Consider the following 26,417-nt stretch of genomic DNA (forward strand, 5'->3'; position numbering starts at 1 on the left):
AGTGCGCTTGCTCCGATTGGTTGGGAGTGAGGACAGGCGTTGATTGGCTGGCTGGTGGTGGGCCGGAAGGGGGAGGGCAGAGTCGGAGGCAGCGAGAAGATGGCGGGGATTAAAGGTAGGGACTGGCCTCCGCACTTCGCTGGCTGCTCATGGTGCCGCCGGGAGCAGCGCTGCTGGGGCTTCACGGGCCGAGTGTGGAGGGCTCGGTCTGTAAGAGGGCGATGGTTCTCCCTGCGTGGGAGTCGGTGGGTGGGGGGCGCAACATGGGTGGGGCATATCCTAGGGGCGGTGGTACAGGAGGGTACTGGGGTACCTGATTGTGGGGAGGGGGGGAGTGGTGTAGTGACTGGGGGGGATGTACCCGGAAGGGGGAGTTCTGGGGGACACTTGAGGGAGGGGTACCGTTTGTACCTGATTTTTTTTGGGGGAGGTACCAAGTGTACTGGGGCGAGGGGTGGGGTGTGTGCCGGGTGGTTACCAGGGGTGAGGGAGGGGTGACTGGAGTGAGGTGGGTGGAGGGGGGTTGGGGGGTAACTTGAGGAAGGGGATGGGGTAACTGGGGGTGACCTTGGCAAAGCATGGGTTAACCTAAGGGAATAACTTAGCTGGGGGAGATTGGAGGTAACTAGGGAATTACTTGGCAGGTGGTGGGGGTAACCTGGGTGGCAGGGAGTTGTGTGAGATTTGGGGTGAAGGCTGGGGTTGGTGGGGGAGGTGAGGAAGGGTTAGGAGTTTGTGAGGTGGTGGGTGAGGGGGATTGCCTCGGTTGGGGGAGCTGATGGGCAGAGGAGGTTGCAATAGTCTGGGGTGATGAATTGGAAGGGTGGGGGAGAGAATAGAGGGTGGGGGATTGATGTGGAAATGCAGGAGAGAATCTGGGCTGAGGGGGAAGGTGGAAGGAATAAATGGTGTGAAGCTGCCAGGAGAGGGAAAAGAGAGGAGAGAAATGTTTTATGACAGCAAATTGTTGAGTGTTAAAGGAAGCAGAGAGGTTTGGAGAGGGAATTCCAGAACATAGAGTTTAGGCAGCTTGACTATCAGTGGTGGATCAATTAAAATTGGGGATGTGCAAGAGGCTAGAATTGAAGGTGCTCAGGAAAGGAATGTTTGACCGGCTGCAGGAGATTATGGTGAAAGCAAGGACCAAAGCATAGAGGGATTTGAAAACTGGGATGAGAATTTTAAACTGGAATAATCGTGGGACTGGGGGTCAGTGCACAGGGATGATGAGTGAATGGGACTCTGAGTGTGGAAAGTGGCAGTAAGAGTCTTGGGTTAGCACAAGTTTATGGAAGACTGGCCAGGAAAGCATTAGAATTGTCAAACATTGAGTTACCAAAGGCATGGATGAGAATTTCAGCAGCACTTCACTGAACCTCAGAATTGTTACAGCACAAAGAGGCTATTTGATCCATCGTGTCTGCACCAGATAAGCTGAAGCAATGTTGGAAATAGGCAGTCATGATGGTGGCAGCTCATCACAAGTAGGGAGCTAAGGTTGTGAACTGATTTGATTCTACCTCAGATAGTGACAAGGGAGGGGGTCAGAGTTGATGAATAGGGAACAATATTTTTGGTGGGGAGCGATGACAATGGCTTTGGAAAAGGCTGAGCGACCCGTACTGAATGTTGGTCAAAGCTGTATGATAAATTAGGCAGTGGAGGGGTTTAGAGAGGTAGTGATGAGGTGGAGCTGGATATCATCAGGATGTTTGTGAGAGCTTGTGTTGTGTTTTCAAATGATTTCACCATGGGGACAGCATTACAGATGAGAAATGTTAGGGAGCAAGGACAAATCTTTGTGCAGCTTCAAAGGTAACAATGTGGGAGCAGGAAGAGAAATCATTACATGTGATACTCTAGTGATAACTGGATAGTTAGGAATGAGGCAGGTTAGGACGGTCTCATCCAGCTAGACAGTCAATCTTAGAATCTTACAGCACAAAGGAGGCCATTCATCCCATCGTACCTGTACCAGCTTGTTATGTGGGAAATCCAGTGAGTCTTGCTCTCTTTTCCCTATAGCCTTACAAACCTTTTTTTCCCCCAAGTATAGAATCCAATTTCCTTTTGAAAGTCATTATTGAATCTGCTTCCACTACCCTTTCAGGCAGTGCATTCAATATCATGACATTTCACTATCAATTAGGAGACAGATGGCACAGGATGTCATTGCTATAACGGAAACTTGGTTGAAGGAGGGGCAAAACTTGCAGCTCAAAATCTCTGAATATAGAGTTTTCAAGCAGGATAGAGTGGGTGACAAAAAAGGAGGTGGGTAGCATTATTGATTTAAAGAAATAATTTCAGTTGTGAAATGGGATGATATACTAAACGGATTAACAAATGAGGCTTTATGGATAGGAATAAAAAAGGGACTACTAAGGAGTATACTACAGACCTCCAAATAGAGAGAAGGATATAGAAGAACATGTATGTAGACAAATTTCTGCCTGTATGAATAAGAGGGCAATAATAGTAGGAGACGTTAACTTTTCTGATATCAACTAGGTTTCAAACAATATCGGGGGCATTGAGGGTGAAAAATACACGTACTGTGTCCTGGATTTTTAAAAAAATGGTATGTGACAAGTCCAACGAGAGGAGATGCAATTGTGGATTTAATCTTGGGAAATGAAGATGGGCAAGTGGGTGAAGTGGCAGTGGGCAACCGTATTGGTGATAGTAACCACAATTGGGTTAGATTTAATATTTATGGAAAAGGACAGTGATAAATCAGCAGTAAGGTTTTTAAACTGGGGAAGGCAACTTTTACAAAACCGAGAAGTGATTTTATTGAATTGGATGGACAAGACTTGCTAAAGGATGAATCAGTGGGAATCACTAACAAGTGAGATCCTTTGGGTATACAGCAGACATGTCCCCTCCAGAAATAAGAATGGTACTGCCAAATCTAGACCCCCATGGTTGTCTTGAAAAATACAGGGGAAGATTAAATAGAAAAAGAAAGTTTACGATAGTCACAAAAAAGTCAACACTACAGATAGCCTAGAGGAGTATAGAAAGTACAGGGATCAAGTCAATAAGGAAATCAAAGAGGGCATGAAAAAAAAGATGAAGGAAAACCCAAAGATGTTTTACCAGTATATAAAGAGCAAAAGGATATGTAAAATGTTTTAAATGAATTTCTTGTCCCCATAGTCACAAAGGAAAGGGATAGTGCAGATATGGTAATCCAAGAGGAGCAGTGTGAAATGTTGGGTAAAATAATCGTAACGAGAGAGAAGGGTTAGAGGAGTTGCAATCCTTGAAAGTGGATAAGTCACCAGGGCCGGATGGATCGTTCCCTCGGATCATAGAAACCCTACAGTACAGAAAGAGGCCATTCGGCCCATCGAGTCTGCACTGACCACAATCCCACCCAGGCCCTACTTTCATATCCCTACATATTTACTCACTAATCCCTCTAACTTGTGCATCTCAGGACACTAAGGGCAATTTTTTTAAGCATGGCCAATCAACCTAACCCGCACATCTTTGGACTGTGGGAGGAAACCCACGCAGACGCGAGGAGAATGTGCAAACTCCACACAGACAGTGACCCAAGCCGGGAATCGAACCCAGGTCCCTGGAGCTGTGAAGCAGCAGTGCTAACCACTGTGCTACCGTGCCGCCCCAAAATGATGTTGAAGGAGGTCAGGGGGAAATAGTAGATGCTCTGATTAATTTCCAATCTTCGCTCGCCACAGGTGAGGTGTCAGAGCACTGGAGGAATGCAAATATGGTTCTGTTGTTCAAAAAGATTACAAAGGAAATGCCAAATAATTATAGACTCATAGCCTTACTTCAGTGGTGGACAAATTGTTAGAATCAATCCTGAGAGATTGGATAAACTGTCATTTAGAAAGGCATGGACTAGTCAGGGATAGTCTGCATGGCTTTAAGGGAAGGTCATGCCGTACAAATTTGATTGAATTCTTTGAAGAAGTGACAAGAAGCATGGATGAGGGTAGTGCAGTGGATGATGTTTACATGCATTTAAAGTAAAGTTAAAGTTTATTTATTAGTCACAGGTAGGCTTGCATTCACACTGCAATGAAGTATGTGAAAATCCCCTAGTCGCCACATTCCGGCACCTGTTTGGGTACACTGAGGGAGAATTTAGCATGGCCAATTCACCTAACCTGCACATCTTTGGACTGTGGGAGGAAACTGGTGCACCTGGAGGAAACCCACGCAAACGCGAGGAGAGCGTGCAGATTCCGCACAGACAGTGACCCAAGCTGGGAATCAAACCCGAGTCCCTGGCGCTGTGAGGCACAGTAAGAAGTCTCACAACACCAGGTTAAAGTCCAACAGGTTTATTTGGTAGCAAATACCATAAGCTTTCGGAGCACAGCTCCTTCGTCAGATGGAGTGGATATCTGTTCTCCAACAGTGCACAGACACAGAAATCAAGTTACAGAATACTAATTAGAATGCAAATCTCTACAGCCAGCCCGGTCTTAAAGGTACAGACAATGTGGGTGGAGGGAGCATTCAACACAGGTTAAAGAGATGTGTATTGTCTCCAGACAGAACAGCTAGTGAGATTCTGCAAGATCAGGGGGAAAGCTGTGGGGGTTACTGATAATGTGACATAAATCCAACATCCCGGTTTAGGCCGTCCTCATCTGTGCGGAACTTGGCTATCAGTTTCTGCTCAGCGACTCTGCGCTGTCGTGTGTCGTGAAGGCCGCCTTGGAGAACGCTTACCTGAAGATCCAAGGCTGAATGCCCGTGACTGTATGGGCACTGTGAGGCAGCAGTGCTAACCACTGTGCCTCCATGCCACCCCACAGGGTCCCACATGGCAGGCTGGTGAAACAAGCAAAAGCCTATGGGATACAGAGTAATGTGGTGAATTTGATCCAAAGTTGGTTGAGTAACAGGAAATAAAGGATAATGGTTGATGGCTGTCCTTGCGAATGGAAAACTGTTTCAATGGTATTTGCTACCAAATAAACCTGTTGGACTTTAACCTGGTGTTGTGAGACTTCTTACTGTGCTTACCCCAGTCCAACGCCGGCATCCCCACATCAAGTGGTGTTCCACAGGGCTTGGTGTTGAGACCCCTGCTGTTTGATTAATATAGTAAGGATTTTAACTTGAATGTGGGGAGACACAATTGGGAAATTTGAGACGACACAATAATTGGTCGTGTAGAGATAGCTGTAAGCTCCAAAAATTATATAGCTGGGTTGGTAGAGTGGGCAAAAAAGTGGCAGATGGTGTTCAGCTCTGATAAGTGTGAGGTAATGCATTTGGGGAGGTCAAACAGTAAAAGGCAATACACAATAAATGGAATATACTGAGAGGGGTAGATGAAGTGAGAGATCTTGGTGTGCAAGTGCACAGGTCCATATGATAGGGGAACAGGGCTTGCAAGTTAAGCCATAGGCGGCAGAGTTTTTGATGGCCTCAAGTTTGTAAGAGCGTGGAATGTGGCAAACCAGCTAGGAGTGCTTTGGAACGGGTAAGTTTAGAGGCAATGAAGACAGGAACGAGAGTTTCAGCAGCTGATAAGCTGAGACAGACAAAGAGATGAAGTTATGGAGGTGGAAATGGGCACTCCAGTGAGGGCCTGCATTTGAATTCACAAGCTCATCTCGGGGATCAAATGTGACGCCAAAGTTGTGAGCAGACTGCCTTAATCTCAGACTGGTGCTCAGAAGAGGCATGAAGTCTGCAGCTAGGAAATGGAGTTTGGATGGGGACCGAAAGCAATGGCTTTAATCTTACCAGTATTTAATTGGAATAAATTTTCTGCTGATCCAGTACTGGATGTCGGAGAAGCAGACTGCTGACTTAGAAACAGTGGTGGAGTTGAGAGAGGTGGCGGTGAGGTCGAGCAGGGTGTTATCAGCGTACACATGAAAACTGGTGCTGGGCTTTCAGATGTTACCAAATGGCAGCATGTAGATGAGAAATAGGAGGAAGCTAAGAATAGATTCTTGGGGTCGGCAGAGGTAATGGGGTGGTCGTGCACAATTTTAGCCATTGCAAATGATTCGTGGACTGCGATTAGCGGGGCAGATTGAGTTACTTGAGTTTACAAATGGAGGCCTTGAATATAAAAGGAAAGATTGTGCTTGAATTTATCACTGATTAGGTCTTAGTGAAGTATTGTGCACGTTTATGGAGAGCACATTTCAAGAATGATGTACATGTGTAGCACGATTACCAGGATATTACACAATTATACACAACCTATTTACAGCTCAGAAACAGCCCATTGGGTTCAGTAGGTCCATGCAGTGTTTATGCTTCAGACACACTTACTTCCACCCTCTTTATCTAACCACATTAATTTGTCCTTCCTTTCCTTTCTCTCTCTCTTGGGCTTATCTTGGTTCCCTTTAAGTGCATCTGTGCCTTTAGCCTCAGCTGCTGCTTGCGATGGATGTTAACAGGAATGAGTGACTTCAGTTATTGAAGGGAGGTTGGAAAAGATGACTTGTTTTTGAAATAGGATAAGTTAAGAGGTGAATGCATACAAGCCTCCTTTTGCACTGTAGGGATTCCATGGATAAGAGGTTTAAAAAGCCTGGATGAGGCAAAATTATTCTTCTGCTTGAGTGAGCTAATAACTAGAGAATACGCAACACTAAAGAGAAAGGAGCAGGAATAGACCAGAAGCTCTGTCGAGCTTGTTCAGCCATTCGATACGATCATGGCTGATCTCGGGCTTCACTCCACTTTCCCTGCCTGTTCTCCATATCCTTTGATTTCCTGAAAGACCAAAATTCTGTCTATCCCAGCCTTAAATCTAGTCATCGATAGAACATCCACAACCCTGTGGGTAGAGAATTCCAAAGATTCATAACTCTTTGAGTGAAGAAATTTCTGCTCGTCTCTCTCCTAAATAATCGATCCCTCATGCTGAGACTGTGTTCCCAGCCAGCAGAAACAACTTTACAGTGTTTCCCCTTCTATATGTTTCAATAAGATACCTCCTGTTCTTCTATACTCCAGAGAATATAGAACCGCCCACTCAATCCAGTGAACCTGTGCTGTACTGCCTCCAATGCAATTATATCCTTCTGTAAATATGGGGACCAAATTTGCAGATAGTATTCAAAGTCCTGTACAGTTGCAGCAAGACTATTTTATTCTTGTACTCCCTTTCAATAATGACCAACATGCCACTTTCCTACCTAGTTGCTTGCTGTACCTGCATACTAATTTTGTGTTCCTTGTATGAGCACACCCAGGTCTCTTTGAGCATTAACATTTACAAGTTTCACACTTACTTTGATCAAGTAAATAACCTCTCACTTACCCATGTTATAGTCCATCTGCCCACTCACATAACCTATCTATATCTCTTTGCAGCCTCTGTATTCCTAACAACTTATATTTCCACCCAGTGTTGTAGCATCAGCAAAAGATAAATTGCTCTGTCTCTTAAATAACTGAGGCCCCACCACAGGTCCTTGCAGCACTCCACTATTCACAGTCTGCCAGCTTGAAAGTGCCCCATTTGTGCCTAAGTATTGTTTCTTGTCTGTTAGCTAATCCTCTATCCATGCTAATGTATCACCCGAACTCCATGAGCCCTTGCCTTGCCTGTAAATCTTTTGTCATCTTGTGCCTTTTGGAAATCTAGGAATACTACATTTCGTGATTCCACCTTATCTACATACGAGTTATCTATTCAAAACACCATATTTTGCAAACCATGTTGACTTTGCCTGATTTGTATCGTGACTTTCTAAGTGAATTGTTCAGACTTTTTTAATAGATTCCGGCACTTTCCAGATGACTGATGTCAAGCTAACTGGCCTGTAGTTCCTTTTTTCTCTCTCCAGCCTTTCCTGAATAGTGGACTTGTATTTGCTAACTACCAATCCACCGGGCTGTTCTAGAATCTAGGCATTTTTGGAAAAACATAACCAGAGCATTACGTCTGTAGCTGTCTCATTTAGACCCAAGGACATAGGCCATCAGTTCCTGGGAATTTATCAGATTTTAGTCCCTTAAGTTTCTCTTGTCCTTTTTTTTTTCTGATATTAATTTCTTAATTTCTTCACTTTTTAGCATCTTAGTTACCCTCTATTTCAGGTGTGCAACTTGTGTCTTTAACTTTGAAGACAGTCAAAACATATTTGTTCAGTGTCTCTGCCATTTCTTCTTTCCCCATAATTTTCTTGTCTCTGCTTATAGGAACCAACACTTCATTTAGTTGCTTTCTTCCTTTATGTAAGCTCTTACAGTCTGTATATTCCTGGCTAGTTTGCTCTTGCATTCTATTTTTTCCCTTTTTGTATGAACATTTTGATGATCCTTTGCTGGTTCTAACACATTGCCAATCCTGAGATTTGCACTCTTATAAGCCTTTTTTAAAAAACTAATACTGTCCTTAACTTCCTGAGTAAGCCACAGATGGGTCTTGATATATTCAAAATCATTGACAAATGGCTAAATGGGAGATGAAAAATGTTTTCACAGAATTGTCAGGATCTGAAATACTGTAAAGGTGTTGGAAACTAATTCCATAAATACCTTTAAAATCAGGTTGGACAAGTTCTTGAGGATGAGTAATTTTAAAGGGCTATGGACAAAGAGCGGGAATGTAGATATAAGACTCTTCTAAAGAGGGCACCTCCTGTGCTAGAGGTCCCTCTCCAGGTTATTTTGCCAATTAACTTCCCCGATCTCACTCGCTCCTGAGAATGGAAATTGTTTCTCTTTATTTACTCAAGATTCTTCACAATTTCAAACATATCTGCTAAATCCCTCCTTAACCTTCTCTCTCCTAAAGAGAATAATAGTCTCATTTTCAACATATGCAGTTCTGCATTTTCTGTTTAAGATTTCCAGTTTTGCAGACTTTCCTTTTTTCCCCTTGAATCAAATGTCTGCAGTTTTCATATAAGCTGTTACTGTCTGCCGTTAGTTTGAAGAAAAAGCCTAATTCTTTAACATAGGATTCAAAAATTCATTTTATCTTTGGATGGGTGCACTGACCAACTTGTTCTTTTTTTGAGTGACTGGCACAGGAAGAGCTACGAATGTATCGTATCTAGCTAAAAATTAAAAACTTGTACCAGCAAGAGGTTCATTGAAACATCAAAAATAATTTTGAATATTCACAGCATTTCTTTCAATTCATAGTGCCTTTCTAATATTTTTACCAGTTCATATTGACTTGTATCCTTTTGATACCATCACTTTTTAAAGGGATGATGTATTGTGTTAAATAAGGTAGACTGAGAACTAAGTGACCCCACAACCAATGGATCAGATCCAAGCTCTACAGTTCTGATAGATCCAGTTGTAATTAATAATATGCAATTGAACAACTAACAAGGAGAGCCCAGCAGGTCTGTGCAAAAGATGAGGCTGAAGCATTTGAAATCATGTTCAACCAGAAGTGCAGAGTAGATGATCTATCTCAGCCTCCTCCTGAGGACTCCAGCATAATGATGCTGGCCCTTGGCCAGTTCAGTTCACCTTGTGACGTCAAGAAACAGCTAAATGCACTGGATGCGGCATAGGTTATGGTCCTTGGCAACATATTATCTGTAGCACTGAAGTTTAGCCATGACCCTAGCCAAGCTGCTCCAGCAGAGCTACAATGCTGGCTTCTACCTGACTATGTAGAAAATTGACCAAATATGTCCAGTCCCCAAAAGGCAGGACAAATCCAATCCAACCAGTTACCACCACATCAGTCTACTCTCGATCATCAGTGAAATGCTGGAAGTTACCATTAACGTGCACCTGCTCCACAATAAGCTGTTCGCCGCCACTCAGTTTGCGTTCTGCCAGGGCATTGACTCCTGACTCCATTATAGGCTTGGTTCAGACATGAACAAAAGAGCTGAATCCCAATGGTGGGGGTGAGTGACTGTCCTGACATCAGAGCAGAAATTGACCGAGCATAGCATCAAGGAGCACAAGCAAGATAGAAGTTGATGGGAAGTAGGAGGAAAATTCTTCACTGGATGGATTCATGCCTAGCAGAAAGTAAGATAGTTACGGTTGTTGGAGGCCAATAATTTCAACTTCAGGGTTGCCATTGACCAGAAACTTAACTGAACTAGCCATAGAAATACTGTGGTTGCAGAAACAGGTCAGAGGTTGGGAATTCTGTGGTAACTCACCTCTTGATTCCTCAAAGACACTCCACCAGTCCAAGATGCAAGCGGGAATTTGTGGGATTACACTCCACTTCCCTGGATGAGTGCAGTTCCAATAACACACACACAGCACAACACCACCAGGACAAAGCAACCTGCTTGATTGGCTGCCTTAAATATTCGCTCCCTTCACCACAAGCATACATATGGTGATTGTCATGTGTCCCCTCTGGAAGGTGCACTGCAGCAACTTGTTCAGGTTTGTTGTGAGGAAATTTCATAAAGTGGCCAATTGTGTCTTAATTGTCTTAAACAATTCAAAACTCGCAAGGCAAATATCTCTGCAAAAGACGTAACAAAAATTATTTAACATGTAAGACATAAAACAATACAAACGTATAGCTGCCTGGAGTCTCACGAAGGGTTAAGTAGCTCTGGAACAGAGCGACAGAAACTCTCCGAAAGATTTGACATACATAGTCAAAAGCAGATCAATTATAGTTTTTTCTAATCAATAATTCTGCCTTTCAATAGCTTAAAATCAATTTCATTTAACAGTGATGCATCAGTATAAATCTGTCAAATACTTCAACCAACCATATGATGCTTAATAGCACAGTGATATTTTGTTTGTCCTTCTGACTCCGAATGTAGTCTCTCCTCTTGGCACTAAATCATCCCTGTTCCCTGGTAACAGCAGACATCGCCGCAAGGTCAAAATGGACATTCCCACCGGCTCACTGCCAAGTTAATAGACAGGTGTTCCTGCATCCAGGGTCATGTCTATCTTCGTGTCTGGGCAATGAATGCATCTATTCACTAATGTTGTATGATGCGTACCTCGTAGGAATTCCACCCGATAAGACTGCTGCTAACAAGTTTCCAGACCATTGGCTTTAAACTATTGACACTTACCATCACGTCTTTCGGTAACTTAAATGCATTTGAAATACGTTGAAATATCATAAAATATCAGCATATATGTTTTAAAATCATAATTATTTGTTTTGATTCATTTACTGCATTCACACGTGTGTAAGCTGCTTGTGTTAGCAGGTCTAAGAATCATTTAACTCTTTACTGATTCCTTGTCCTCTAAAAGACTGCATTCTGCTTATAAATCTAATTAGGTGGTTAGAAATCCCCTTCCACAAGGCTCCATTGGCATACCTTTCAACCTGTGGCCTCTAGCACCTCAAAAGACAAGATAGCAGGCTTATGGGAACAACAACACCTACAATTTTGCTTCCAAATCAGCCACCATCCTGACTTGGAGCTTTATCATCATTCGTTCCCTGTTGCTGAGTTAAAGTTCTGGAACTGTGTCCCTAATTGGATATTGCTACAACACATGGCCTGCAGTGATTCGATGCGGTGACTCACTACTATCTTCAAATGCAGTGAGAAACACACAATAAACATGGCCTCAGTGACACTCCCACCGAAAGAATTTACCTAATAAATTAGAACACAGGGACAGTACTCTCTCACCCCCTATGACATCGATCGCTGACGAGGCTATTTTCAACCACCTCCTGTGTCCCTCACCACCCACATATCCTTGAGTGCCTATCCTGGGAAAATGAATCTGTCAGTCTGTTCAAACTACATTTCCCAGCATCTGAACCCTTGATCTTCCTTTTTAACCATACGTTGACAGTGCTGATTTCCTCGATGAATTCCTGACCTCCCCTCTTGAGGCTATGATCATCACTGCATGTGTGTACACTGTTAACAATTGACTGCTACCTCCCTTAGCCGCTGCACTATGTTGTCAGCCTGACAGTCTATCCTCTAGTTTTGGAGAGCTCACAGTTTCATTCAGCTAAGCGTTGGGATGATGGAAGCCATTTTGGTTCTTGTCACAAATTCTGAATGCTCACCATTGACTCCGTCCCTTTGCACTCTGCCTGAAAGAAACCGTTTTAATCAGGTCCTATTGTTCAGCAGTCTCACGTTAATTGATATCCTCCTGACTGATCCTCTACAGTCTGAAGCCACATTTAGTTGGAAAACTTCAGCATTTTCTCCCAGGTGAAGAGTTCCAGTTCTTTGACCTTGTCTTCATGTTTTCTACCTTTTGTTTAAAGCTGCTCTCAATCTATTCCAGCTGAGAACACATCCTTTCTGTTATGTGGATTCTGGAACTGCCCACAATATTCTAGGTGAGGCCTGACCAGTGCAAGAAATGGCAAGGCTACTGCGTTTGATCGACGCTCCATTTATCTTTATGTAGCCGAGCATCCCATTAGCTTTTTGTTTTGGTCTGTTTTTCCCCCTTTACTCCTGTAATCTTTCTGCCCATTCTATGTTATTGAATGCATGACTTTACTGTGTTTACGTGAAGCTGCATTTGCCAATTGTCTACTCTCTGTTGTGGCTTGACGTCATCTCCCACCATATTAAATACTCCTATTGTGACATAATGTGCAAACTGTAAAATTAGACTACGGTTAGCTTTTACCAGTTTTGTTGATTATAGAATCATTACAGCACAGAAGGAAGCCATTTGGCCCATCGTACCTGTAGCAGCTCTCCAAATAACAATTCACCCGGTGCCATTCCCCCACCTTCTCCCTGAAACCCACACATTCCTGCTTTTTAGATAATTATCTAATTTCCTTTTGAAAGCCTCAATTGAATCTGTCTCCACTACACTCTCAGACAGTGTATTCTAGATCCTAACCACTCGCTGTGTTAGTACCCTAGCCCCTCTGCTTCACTTCAACAGCATTGCCCTCAGCAACTTTCTCTTGAAAAACTCCAGGTTGGTTAAATAAGATTTTCTCTCAAACCATTAACTGACCTGCATTTGTCCAAGTGACAATTAATTTTGTCCCAGATTATTATTTCTAGACGTTTTCCCACCACCAAAGTTAATCAAAGATGCCTTATCCATTTTAAGTATGGACTACCTATCTAATACCACCACCCTATCAATTTCAAATCCTTCTACTGGATTAATTACCTCCTCTTTCACCATGACCTGGTTAGCACGTTAAGTTTTAAGTTTATTTATTACTTTCACAAGTAGGTTTACATTAACACTGCAATGATGTTACTGTGAAAATCCCCTAGTCTCCACACTCCGGTGCCTGTTCGGGCACACTGAGGGAGAATTTAGCATGGCCAATCCACCTAACCATCACATCTTTAGGACTCTGGGAGGAAACCAGAGCACCTGGGGGAAATCCACGCAGACACAGGGAGAATGTGTAGACTCTACACAGGCAGTGTCCCAAGCTGGGAATCGAACCTGGATCCCTGGCGCTGTGAGGCAGCAGTGCTAATCACTGTGACAACGTGACGCCCATATTCTGGTGTTGTGAAAAGCACTATATAAATGCAAGTTCATCTTTTATTTCCTTTGCTATTTTTTCTCTAACTGAAATTCTATAATGTAAAATAAGGTTATAAACAAAAAGTACACAATGGCTAAATTCATGCACAAAATTTCCTTTTTGCGTCTTTTAATGTGAGAAGAAACACTACTGATTACAAACTTGTAGGTTTTACTATGTTCAGAAAGCGCTTTCAAATGGAAATGCAATTAAAAATAATTGAATTTTGAATGCAGTTGGACATGACTGAAACAAAAATGTTAAGCTAATTAATACAGAGTGAGACTCTACAAAGATGAAATACCAGGAATAGTAAATAAAATGCATGTGGACGGACTAGATTGGTTATTCCAGTGCTGTTGTTTATTTCTGCTAGACCATAAAAATGTGTTTGGCAGTAAGTGTTTGAGGCCACCATCTCTTCAGTGGTCCTGAGGTTTGGGCACAAATATGACATTCCATTGCCAAGACTTGGCTCAACCCTTTTTCTTCTCTCTTCACCACAATGCCATATGTTACCATGTCCCAATATTTATTTAATTAAAATAAATTGCGAATAAAGTGTACTTTTTTTTCAAACAGTTCAAGGAATCTTACCCCAGTATTCCTTTCAACTTTATTTTCTTCTTTAAAGAAAGCATAAATGGAATAGGTAAAATAACGTATGAGGAGTGGCTGCTTGACGTATAAGGAGGATCTGAGGACTGTGGATCTGTACTTGAATGGAGCATAGAAGGATGAGGGGTGAACTCATTGAAACTTGCAGAATAATGAAAGGCCTGGCTAGAGTGGACGTGGGGAAGATGTTACCATTAGTAGGAGAGACTAGGACCTGAGGGCACAGCCTCAGAGTAAAGGGGCGATCCTTTTGAACTGAAATGAGGAAGAATTTCTTTAGCCAGAGGGTGGTGAATCTATGGAATTCATTGCCAAAAAAGGCTGTGGAGGCCAGGTCATTTAAGAATGAGACAGATAGGATCTTGATTGGTAAAGGGATCAAAGATTACGGGGGAAAAGCAGGAGAATGTGGTTGAGAAACTTATCGGCCATGATTAAATGGCAGAGCAGACTTGACGGGCCGAATGGCCTAATTCTGCTCTTATATCTTATGGTCTTATGATATAAAATTTTTGAGACTTTTGGAAAGTCGTGAGCTTTTCTTTACGAATGGTTATGCTGTTCTGTATTTCCCCATTGAAACTAATGTTTGGCAGACTCTTGATTATATTAAAAAGCACAAAATGCTGGAAACACTCAGCAAGTCAGGCAGCATTTGCAGAGAGATAAACAGTTAACATTTCAGGCCCTTGATCTTTCATTGGAACTGGGGCAAGTTAGAAATGTGATAGGCTTTAAGCAAGTGACAGATGAGGAAGGTGGGGAAAAGAACGAAAGAGTCTGTGATCATAGAATCCTACAGTGCAGAAGGAGGCCATTCGACCCATCGAGTTTGCACCGACCACAATCCCACCCAGGCCCTATCCCTATAATCCCACGCATTTACCCTAGCTAGTCCCCATGACACTAAGGGACAATTTAGCATAGCTAATCCACGTAAGCTGCACATCTTTGGATTGTAGGAGGAAACCGTAGCATCCAGAGGACATCCACGCAGACACGGGGAGAACATGCAAACTCCACACAGACAGCGACTCAAGCCAGGAATTGAACCCGGGTCCCTGGTGCTGTGAGGCAGCAGTGCTAACCACTGTGCTGGTGGAGATCAGGAAAAATTAAAGAGCAAAAGATTTCATGGTGCGGGGCAAAGGAAATGGGACAATATGGCAACAAATGATCTTGGAGTCATGAATTGTTGCTGAATATCTTGGTTATCTTAGTTGGACACTAGATGGTACTGTAGTGCAATTCTTTTTTACATTTTCACTCCAACGTGGAGCTCTTCAAAAGCCAGATTTCTTCCTGCTTCGTTCAGTTGATATTCTTGTAAAGAAGCACTCCAGGAAAACTGACATTCTCTTTGATACTAAGTCCAATTGTTTTTCTGTTGATTGTCTAATTTGCATTTAATTCCATGGCACTGGCATGGTGGTATTTTCATGACTAGCCACTTGTGCATCCCCGATTTTAAATGCTCCTTCATTATCGGCTGTGCCTTCAATTGTTAAGGCCTGAAGTAATAGGATATATTCCTGAAATCCCTCTTTCCATTTTTTACGACACCCCTTACAACTTTACAACTTATCACTTTGGCCAAACTTTTGATACATGCCCTAATCTCCTTTACGTAGCTCAATATCATTTTTTAAAACTTTCCATGATAATGGGACATTTTACAGTGTTAAAAATGCTATGTAAATACAAGTTATTTTAATCATATTTGGGAGTTTCCACTCATCGTGCCTATTTTAGGACCTTCGAGGAGGCTCCAAAAATTAAGCTAAATCCTTGGGGTCCAAGGACGCTGATCGGCACATGCTATAGGATTTGAATTTTTTTTGTAATTTATTAAGAAACTGATTAGTGTGTCTTCATATAACTAACAAGTGGCTATTTTAGATATTTAAACCATTTTCAGCTTTATTAATCAAATTACCAAGTTATCACTATTCGTATATCAAGGATTGGCAAAAAAAACCTTGTTAGACCATCGTTCTTTACATTTGGTAATATGCAAATGAGTGAGCAGAAACCTGAGAGGAAAGAAACACTTTTCAAAACTAGTGCTATGTGTGTCCTGATTGCAATAGTGCCCAAACTGGCTAATCTACCCCAAGTCTTTCATCTTGAAAGATGAGCAGGTACAACTGTGGGAAATGAAGTTCAATGAAGTTGCGATTGTATGAGGTAATCAACTTGGGATCCAAGAAAGGATTGGAATATTTTCCAGATGGCAAGTGACTCTAAACTGGAGAAGCAAAGGGATTTAGATGAAAGCAAAATACTGCGGATGCTGGAAATCTGAAATAAAAACAGAAACATTCAGCAGATCTGGCAGTTACTGTGGAGAGAGAAACAGAGTTAACGTTTCAAGCCTAATATGACTTTGATGAAGAGTCATGTTAGACTAGAAACATTAACCCTGTTTCTCCACAGATGCTGCTAGACAGACCTGCTGAGCTTTTCCAGCATTTTCTATAACGATTTCTGCATCCTGTCAAGGGTAAGGAACAAAATGGCCAGGTATTCTCATTATTATGTAAATAACTTCTAATGTAAATACTATGCAGGTGCATCACTATTATAATTTTTTCACTTTTGTTGCAGCTCTGGTTGGCTTATCTTTCAGTGGTGCCATAGGCCTGACCTTTCTCATGTTAGGCTGTGCACTCGAACAATATGGGTAAGATTCTGACTTTCACTTTTTCATTGATAAAGACCACAGTTTGTACCAGGAAATATCTCTTGTATGTATGTGGGCATGTCTTTGAGTGTAGTTCTCTGCTCCTTTTACAGGACTATTTTTAACCTTTCATATTGCTTGATCAATTATCATATTTCTGTTATTGCTCTTTTGCTCTCAAAATTCCCAAACTTGGTTTGAGAAAGTGAAACCATTAAGTTTAAGGTTTATTTCTTAAACATTAAAGCACTCAAATAACAAGTGTAGTTTGCCAATTAGATCAATATGATGCTGAAGGTTCATGGTTTATTTCCTTGACTTTGGCTGTTTTTTGTCTTTTCCCTAACCTGTGGGTGCTAGAGGTACTGGTTACTATTCACAAGTGATATTTAGTAGTTTTAGGAGCACTGATCTTTCCTTGTTGATGTGCGAATACAGTCTTTGGATATGGAAGCACTGAAATTGAGGCCTGGATTTTGGTAGTACTGGGATAGCTTCTTGGGGGCACGGTGACACAGTGGTTAGCACTGCTGCCACGCAGCAGAGACCCTCGTTCAATTCCCAGCTTGTGTCGCTGTCGATATGGAGTTTGCACGTTCTTCCCGTGTCTGCATAGTTCTCCCCGTGTCTGGGTGCTCCAGTTTCCTCCTACAGTCCGAAAGACATGCTGGTTAGATGGATTGGTCATGCTAAAATTTTCCCTCAGTGTACCCGAACAGGTGCTGGAGTGTGGCGACTAGGGGATTTTCACAAAAACTTCATTGCAGTGTTAATATAAGCCTACTTGTGATTAATAAATAAACTTTAAAACTTTAAACTAATATCTTGAGGGGAGATCCAAGGTCTGGAAGCCTATAAAGGGGGAATTCTTCAGATAATGCGCAGGTGTATTAGACCTATGGACGTCGGGAACAATGATCCAATTGGCCTCAGCCTTGGTATTGGAGAACACTCCAATTGCACTGGCACCTTGGAGCTTTGGAGACAATTTCAGGGCTCCCAACAGAACTGAGGGGAGAGGGTTGGGAGCATTAGAGAGGATGGAGTGTGCAAGTATTAATGGGCTAATGGGAGTTGGCAGCATTTGGGGAGTGGTGGGGGCGAGTGTAGTCAAGGCCTAGCAGTCTTGTGAAGGAGGGGTATCCAGGAAAATGGAACCTAAACTGCCACTGTTTCATCGCCTTCCCAAATATCAAATTCTTCCATGACCAGTCCATAGTTCCTATTACATTCCTCACAGCTTTTCCCATTGTTTGTCAGTTCCTGTTGTGCTCTCTCTTACTCTTTTTGGTTTGCACTCATTTCTGTTGTCTCACTTTTGTGTCCCCTTCATTGCCCTGCTGTATAAATGCCATCACTTCCCTTTTCCTGAATTTATAATTTTGTGACATCCCTTAAGTCTGGAGAAAAATAATTCACGGGTTGTCTGTACATTAGAAGCTGCATTACACAAGAGAATTCTGTCAGACAATTGGAATTTCAGAGAGTTATAGGAAGTTAAGTAAACAAATCCTAGGAAACTGCCAACTAGAAAGTGAAATGCTCTCAATTCCAGCATTCCTTAGTAACACATTTTTTGCATACTCACAAAGTGGAAATTTATTTTAGCATTCCATCTTCCTGACTGTTACCTCTTTCCTACTGTTTGCAAGTTCTAAATCCCAAACTTCTTGCCGAGGTGCCTTATCATTTTTACTATTCCTTTAAACTTTATTTACATAATGGCTATTAACTTGGGTTCCTTTGTTAAAAGGCTTTGGAGTTTGTTCTGCTAACAGTTTGTTCTGCTAACAGTTTTATGACATCAATATCAAATTGGCAGAACCATATCTTGCTTTTATCAGCCACATACAAATGGTTGTTCCAATAGAGTGTGTTATAGGCTTTTAATAATTATTTTACCATTTTGATTAAATTTCTCTTTCATTTTTAATCCCACCGCAGTGTTTACTGGCCATTGTTTGTGCTGATATTTTACTTCCTGTCACCTATTCCGAGCTTTATTGCACGAAGATTGGGGGATGACACTGATGCAGCGAGCAGTGCCTGTCGTGAACTTGCATATTTCTTCACCACAGGGATCGTTGTTTCTGCCTTTGGGCTCCCAATAATTCTTGCTCGAGTTTCAGTGGTAAGTTTCAATTCAAACACTTTCCAACAAATGCCGCCTTTTATTACCCACTCTTGTTTTTCTGAATGTCAAAAGTGGAGTACTTGGAATGTTAATTTTTTTTTTTTAATGTGAAATTCGAAAAGGGTCTGTAAAGGCTTGAATTTCTATCAGCAATGCCAGAAGACCAAAAAGAAATAATAATTGATGTACAACAGAGAGAGTTGGAGGATGCACCAATGACTACTTGACTGAAATCATGTCTATTTCATTTTCATTTCCCAAATGATGAACTATTTCCCCAGCCGGGAAAAAGAAGACAGATTAATTATTCATAGGTCTTTGCTAATTCATGAGCACTCAGGTGTGCTGCAGATGCAAATAGTCATGGGGGAATTTGGTGTTATGGCGAGAATGAAGATCTGGCTCAAACAAGTGGATTAGAAACTAAATATTCCTGGCTACAAAGTGTTCAGGATAGCTCAGGAAAGAAAAGAGGAGTGACTATAGCAATTAAGAAGAATAATGGTGCTGGAGATGGAAGATATTCTGAAGGATCAAGAATTGAATCTATTTAGCATTAGCCTAGCATTAAGAAGCAATAGAGGTACCATTGCACCACTCGGTGCATTCTGTGGGTCACTGACTGGGTTGAAAGATATAGAGTAGTTTTGCAGGGGAATTAGGTGAAGAATTATAGAGTAATTGTAATATCCTAATAGAGACTTGGATAGTAATAGTGTAAAGGACAACAAGGGGGAAGAGTTTATGATGTGTGTTCAGGAGCATTTTCTTGATCAGTATGAATCTAACCCAACGAGGAAGGAAAAGGTATCACTGGATTTGGTTCTGGGAATTGTAATGTTTATGGAAAAGGATGTGGAACAACCTGAAGTCAAGATACTGAATTAGGGAAGGGCCAGTCTTAGTGGGGTGAGAATAGATCTGTCCCAGGTAAATTTTTCAGCAAAGAGTAGCAGGTGAAATTGTAACAGAACAATGGACTACCTTTAAAGAGGAGATGGTCTGGGTACAGTTGAGGTTCACTGAGGTGGCGAAAGGGAGGGCAACCAAAGACAGATCTCTCTGGATGGTAAAAGAGAAATTAAGGTAATACAGAAAAAAGGTGCAAATGACAGATGCCAGGCTGATAATGCAAGCAGGAACCAGGGTGTACAAAGAAAATTCAGAAGTGAAAAGGAGGCAAAAGCAGTATGAGAAAAGACTGACAGCCAACGTACTCTAATTTCAACCTCCTTATTAATCTTTCAGTCATTCTTTGCTGTTCTTTATATTCTGTACAATTTTCTGACCTACCCCTTAACTTTGCAGAATTATACGCTATTTCTTTCAACTTGATGCCATCTTCCTTAGTTTGCCGTGGATGGTGCATCCGTCTCTTAATTTCTAGTGAGAAAGAAAAATTCTACCTTTCTGAATATTCTGAAATATCTCCTGAAATGTCTGCCACTGCATCTCTGCTGCTCTTTCCCTGAACCTTATTTCCAGTTCACTTTAGGCAGCTCTATCTTAATGCCCCCATAATTCTCCTTGAATAAGGTCAAATCACTAGTCTTAGATCCCCATCTCAAACGGAATGTGAAATTCAATCATATTATGATCACTGCCACCTAGGGATGCCATCACTGTAAAGTTATTATTTAATCCTGTCCCATTGCACATTTATCAGATCTAGAATAACCTGCTCTCTGGTTGGTGCTGGGACACGCTGCTCTAAAAAAACTGCCCTGAAAACACTCTGAACTAATCATCCAGGCTATTTTTGCCAAGCTGATTCATGGGAAGAATCAAAATCTGAGAATGGTTCGATTGTCACCGAACCATTCTCAGAAGCTGCTTGTAAGCCCCATCCTACAGTGTGGTTACTGTTAAGGGATCTATAAACCACTCCCACAAGTCACTTCTTACCTTTACTATTTCCACCTTTTCCTAACTTCCTGTCCCCCCGAAATGTCATGTAACTTGAATATTCAGGTCCTAGTCTGTCATTCTGCAGATCATTCTCTGTAATGTCTGTCAGATCATACATATTTATAAATATTTGCACTGTCAGTTCATCTGTTTTGTTATGAATGTGATATGCATTTAGAAACAGAACCTTTATTTCTGTCTTAATATTTTTGTAACCTCTAGCCTTATCTACTGATGCACTCTTGGGTTTGTACACTCTTCCCTTCCTGCCATGCTTTTATCATCATTTTCCTTATTCCAACCTTGCTCTTTTGCTTTGTTTTCCCTATTTAACTTATCATATCTTCCCAAACTTGATCCTTCGCCCACCACTATTTAGTTTAAAGCCCTCTCTACAGCCTGAGTTATACTGCTCATCAGAGCACTTGTCCCACTATGTGTTCAGGTTACACCATCCCAACTGTACAGCCTCCACTTTCCCCACTATTGGTGCTGTGCCCCATGAATTGAAACCCATTGCTTCCAGATTAATCTTTCAGCCACGTATTTAACTATCTAACCTATTCTGCGCCAACCTGCTCGTGGTTCAGGTCATAATCCAGGGGTTATTAACGTTTGAGGTTCTGATTTTTAGTTTAGGCTCTAGCTGCTTATACTCCCTCAGCAGAATTTCTTTCCTAATTCTACCTCTGTTGTTGGTAGTGATGTGGGCCACATTCGCTGGATCCTCCCCATGCCAATTCAGGTTTTTCTTCAGCCCTGAGCACATGTCCCAAACCTTGCAATCAGGCAGGCAACACAGCCGCTTGGACCTCTGCTCTCAGCTGTAGAGAACTGTCTGTCCCCCCTGACTATTCTGTCTCCTCTACTACCACTACACTGCGGCACAGTGGTTAGCACTACTGCCTCACAGCGCCAGGGACCCAGGTTCAATTCTGGCCTCGGGTCATTATCTGTGTAATTTGCACATTCTCCCCGTGTCTGCATGGGTTTCCTCAGGGTGCTCCGGTTTCCTCCCACAGCCCAAAGATGTGCGGGTTGGGTTGATTGGCCATGCTAAATTGATCCTAGTGTCAGGGGATTAGCAGGGTAAATATGTGGGGTTACAGGAATAGTGCCTGGGTGAGATTGTGGTTGGGGCAGACTTGATGGACCGAATGGCCTCCTTCTGCACTGCAGGGATTCTATGATTTCTATTACCTCCCCTGCTTCAACGGCTACCATGGTGCTATGCTCAGTTTGCTCATCCACCCTGCAGCCCCTGCTTTCATCATACTGGTTATCTTGAGCCTATTGGATGATTACAAAGGTTGAGGTTCCTCCACTTCTGTCCTCTAGGTCTGCATTCCTGCGTCACTCGCAATCACACCCTCCTGTCCCTTCATGCCCACTGACCAAATCAGGAGACCCTATCCTAAGGGGTGTGGCGGCATCCTGTAGAATTGTCCAGTTAACTTTGAGCCTCTCTGATGCATCACAATGTCTGCAGCTCAGCCTCCAGCTCAATGACTCTGAGCCAGAGCTCCTCAAGCGGCAGACATTTACTGCAGACGTGTTTGCCCTGGATTACGGCATCCAGGAGCACCCACATTCTATAGTCTCAAAACATCACCTGCCTGCCCTGCCATCTTTATTATGTGTTAATAAGTTGATTTACAGAGTTTTTAATTTTCCAAACATCTGTACATTTTCTGAACATAAACCCATAAAATAATCAGAAAAAGCAGGAATTCCATGGCATATTCAGCAATGGATTCCTGTGGTATAACAGGTACTACATTTCAAAAGTATTACTTTGGCACATCCTAAGGTATTGAAAGATGCTGGATATTCAAGTTAATTTGCTCTTTGGTCATCACAAGAGAACAATTGTTTAATCTTTGGGGTGGCATGCTTAATTGCAACTCACCCAGGACATCAAACTTTCTTTCATTTAGGATTCTCACTAGAATTGTGCACTTCCATAGTCTTCTACTGACTTTATTCCTGATCCCTGTTGTTCATAATTTCTCATGTCTCATTTTACCTTTTTAAGATCCAGCTTAAAACAGCTTTTTTTTATATTGCACATTTCATGTAGTAATACAGCCCAAGGTGCTTCACAGTAGCATTATCCATTTAGTTTTATAATATCTATTTTATATTTTGCAATTTATTGTTCCATTATCTTTCACTGAAACAGTTTCGATTGCAGTCTAGGGCAGACCAGTCAATCAATATATGTATGAAAATGATTTTGCGTCAACAAAATAAATCTATGTGCCCATTGACTGGACTATCAGAAAAACATGATGGATGCCTGATGGAGAATTTTATTTGTTTTAATCTTCCATCATGCATTCCAATTGTACCATCGCATGGCAGCATTGTTGAAAATGAGGAACTCTGAAGTGTGGTTTATTATGTACACAATCTATATTTTGTAGGTTATGGAGTCCCAACATTAGGTCTATTTCCTTCACTCATGTCTTGTTCATCTCCTGTTTTGCCAATAAAAAATTTGGCTAAAGTTTCACTTATTAAAAAAAAACAACAGGGGAAAAAGGATGGAAGGATTTGTAACCCCACTCCCAGGATTAAGGAGAAAAATCAAACATACATAAGCAGGACTACTATACACTATAATTCAAGTTTATATGCAAATTGTTACTATCCAACAATATTCTTTCTTGCTTTTGATCCATAGATTCTAATCTGGGGAATATGTTGCATCTGGGCAGCTCTTTCTGATTGGCTTAAAAATTACAGTTTGTTTATTCCATCAATTGTTTCAGCAATGATGCTTCATCTGAATTGTTTCCCTCATTATGGAGGGCTAGACAGGGAGTGTAAGAGGACAGCCCTCAGACAGAATATAATGACAGTCATGTGAGCTGCATGTAAAATACTTTAATCTAATTGAATGTGCACATTGTACAATGTTCTAATTGTTATAAGTATTAATACGTATTAATAAGTTTAAGTACAAGTTATAATATTTTATAATATTTCTGTCCTGTGTTTCATATTTCAGATCCAGTGGGGAGCCTGTGGACTCGTGCTGGCAGGCAATGCAGTAATCTTCCTCACCATTTTGGGTTTTTTCTTAGTATTTGGTAGAGGGGATGACTTTAGCTGGGAGCAGTGGTAGTGTTCTGATGGAATGTGGAATGACGACCCTTTGATTGGCATTGAAACTGAATTGTATTACTAAAACTCCAAGCATAAAAGTGCAGTATGCAACACTTTTTAATGTTGCATTTGCAGTTAACTGTAAACATTAAGAACCAAGGATCATTATGGTATTTTAGTGATTTCTTTATCCAGGTCTTTACTAAGCTGTCACATCTCCAAAATGGCAATTTTACTTGAACTGAAAATGGAAATATGCAAATAGATTCTTGTGTAGACCAATGGACAAAATTACATGGTGCCATCAGCTCCACAAAATTTAAATTTTTGTATGTTGTGGCGACAATACTTTTGGGAGGTTGAAATAGCCCCTCGGGTCACTTCTAAATCTGTCCCAGGTCAAATCCCTTTTAAAAATATTTTTGTTTCATGGCTTGTATAAATAAAAAGCCTAAAGATGAGACCTGACTCCTGACGTGATCTCTATCACACTCATGCTATTGTATCTGACCTGTGATTGATCAGACTGGAAGTATAGGGATGAAAACTCCTATGGGACAGTTATTTGTGCTGCCTCTATTTAAGAAAAGGAACATACATTGACATGGTAACACACTTTGCACAGATACCCCTTTTAACCTTAATACGTATCCTGGTGCCAAAGCCTTTTCAATGCATCATGTGTAACCATATACATTTCCAATGGGCAGAATGCTAGTGTTCACTCCTTTAGACACTTCAGTCTCCACAATTTTGACATGCTTATGTAAAGACTCGTAATGCTTTTTAAGAACCAGATCGTGTTAGTAAATGAAACGCAGTGCATCTTCGATCCCCGGATCTTTTTCTTTAGCAGTTACACAATAGTCAAAGGGTTTGAAATGTTATAAAATGGAAGCATTACTGTTTTTTATTTGAAATTTTCTGGGCACTTTTGGTATCGTATTAACAGAATGTTCTACCCGTTCTGAAACTGACATATTTTGAAGGGGGGGGCGCGGTGGGGGGGGGGGGGGGGGCAGGATTAATTGACAAAGTGCTGACCTTTATCATTTCCTTTATCATTTCATCTGTGTATTTACATTAAATTTTGAGAGTAGGATCTCTGCACTATAAAGGTGCTGTGTTCAGCTCATACAGGTGTGCATAATTTGAGCATCTGAAATTTGTGAAGGAATTATGAAAAGTTAAAACATTGCATTATGTACTGCTTGCAAACAATGATAATTTGGCAATGAATTATGGGTTGCCTCAGCATTTGGTTAGTGTGTCCCCTTGACAAATTGTTTAATTTCAGCATTAAGTCAAGCCCAAAGAGCTATATATAAATGCGACTTTGAATGCCATGCTTGTAGAATTGCATATTTGTTCAGAGCATTGCTACCATGCTTTGCTCTTTGGTGTACATGGAATAACATTTACTGTACTTAATTCAGCTTCACTCTTTAAAATGGAACAAAAAAAGGTCAAATTTAAATCATGTGGGCACTTTGACAATTACTGGATTTGCTTTCTCAATGTCCTGAGTGACCTGGTAACTTGCAGCCAAGGCCATGCAATGTGTTCTTTTTAAGAGGAAGCTTTATACACAGTTGCAAAATACAGTATAACAGGCATCCAATTAAATTACTCAAGGCTAGAATTTGGTAATATTAGATGACTGTCTAATACTGCACATGTTCATTTTACTTTGGGGCATTGAATTAATGCCCCAAAGTAAAATTAAATTAAAAAAAGAATGGTGATCAAAGTATACGTTTTGTTCGTGTATTAATATTGTCAACTGTAATTTAAAATCCAACCAAAATCTAATTGGGCTAAAATTTTCTGACGTGAGTTATATTTTCTATTATGCCATTGCTTTGTCTATTTAATGTCTTAAATCAGTCCCTTTTTCTGAGATAGATGGATTTTTCAGCCAAACATTTATCAGCTGTTAATGTCAATTGTGCAGTAACATTTGGAAATGAAAATGTTGAGTATCTTAAATAATGTTGGTTTTCAGTCATTGCATATGTAGAAACTAAAATCAAAATATACTATTATTTTGTATGCTGACAATAGATCGCTACTCAATTCCTTGCCTTTGGATTACTTTAACTAAATATTGCACTAAATTGGAAATAAACCTGTTTAAGTAACTTTCCCCATTGTGCAGTTGACATAAAGCATTCCAGAATGGCATATTGATTATTCATCTTTTCAAAATTACTGGATAAATTATTTTTTTCTTTTCATAAGTTGCAAACTATGTTTTGGGAGGAGGATCTTTTTAAATAGTGCCCCTTTGGTTGAAGTTTATTATAACTGTGGGAACATTGTAAGCTTCAAACGTCACAAACTACTTTTAAACTTTTATATGTGAACTGTTTACTGAATGTTATTGTCAATAAGTTTTCAATACTTTTTCACTGTATACAATGTAAATTAACAAACTCCAATGTAAAACAATGAAATAGTTTGGTGTCTGTAGTTTATTTCTAAATAGTTTTGTGCTGAATTTAAATGTATGTGAATAAAATGCAAACATAAACCTT

At 41.1% G+C, this 26,417-nt stretch overlaps 1 protein-coding gene across 1 annotated transcript; it reads left to right on the forward strand.

Moving 5' to 3' along the window:
• Nucleotides 1-39: 39 nt before the first annotated feature.
• LOC144497324 (leptin receptor gene-related protein) lies at nucleotides 40-26,417 on the forward strand. Its single transcript, XM_078218424.1, has 4 exons — nucleotides 40-115; nucleotides 16,652-16,727; nucleotides 18,672-18,858; nucleotides 23,783-26,417. The coding sequence occupies exons 1-4, from the start codon at nucleotides 100-102 to the stop codon at nucleotides 23,897-23,899; spliced, it is 396 nt and encodes a 131-aa protein (XP_078074550.1). The 5' UTR covers nucleotides 40-99; the 3' UTR covers nucleotides 23,900-26,417.

Source organism: Mustelus asterias, chromosome 8 (assembly GCF_964213995.1).
Source record: "Mustelus asterias chromosome 8, sMusAst1.hap1.1, whole genome shotgun sequence".
NCBI classification, from domain to species: Eukaryota; Metazoa; Chordata; class Chondrichthyes; order Carcharhiniformes; family Triakidae; genus Mustelus; species Mustelus asterias.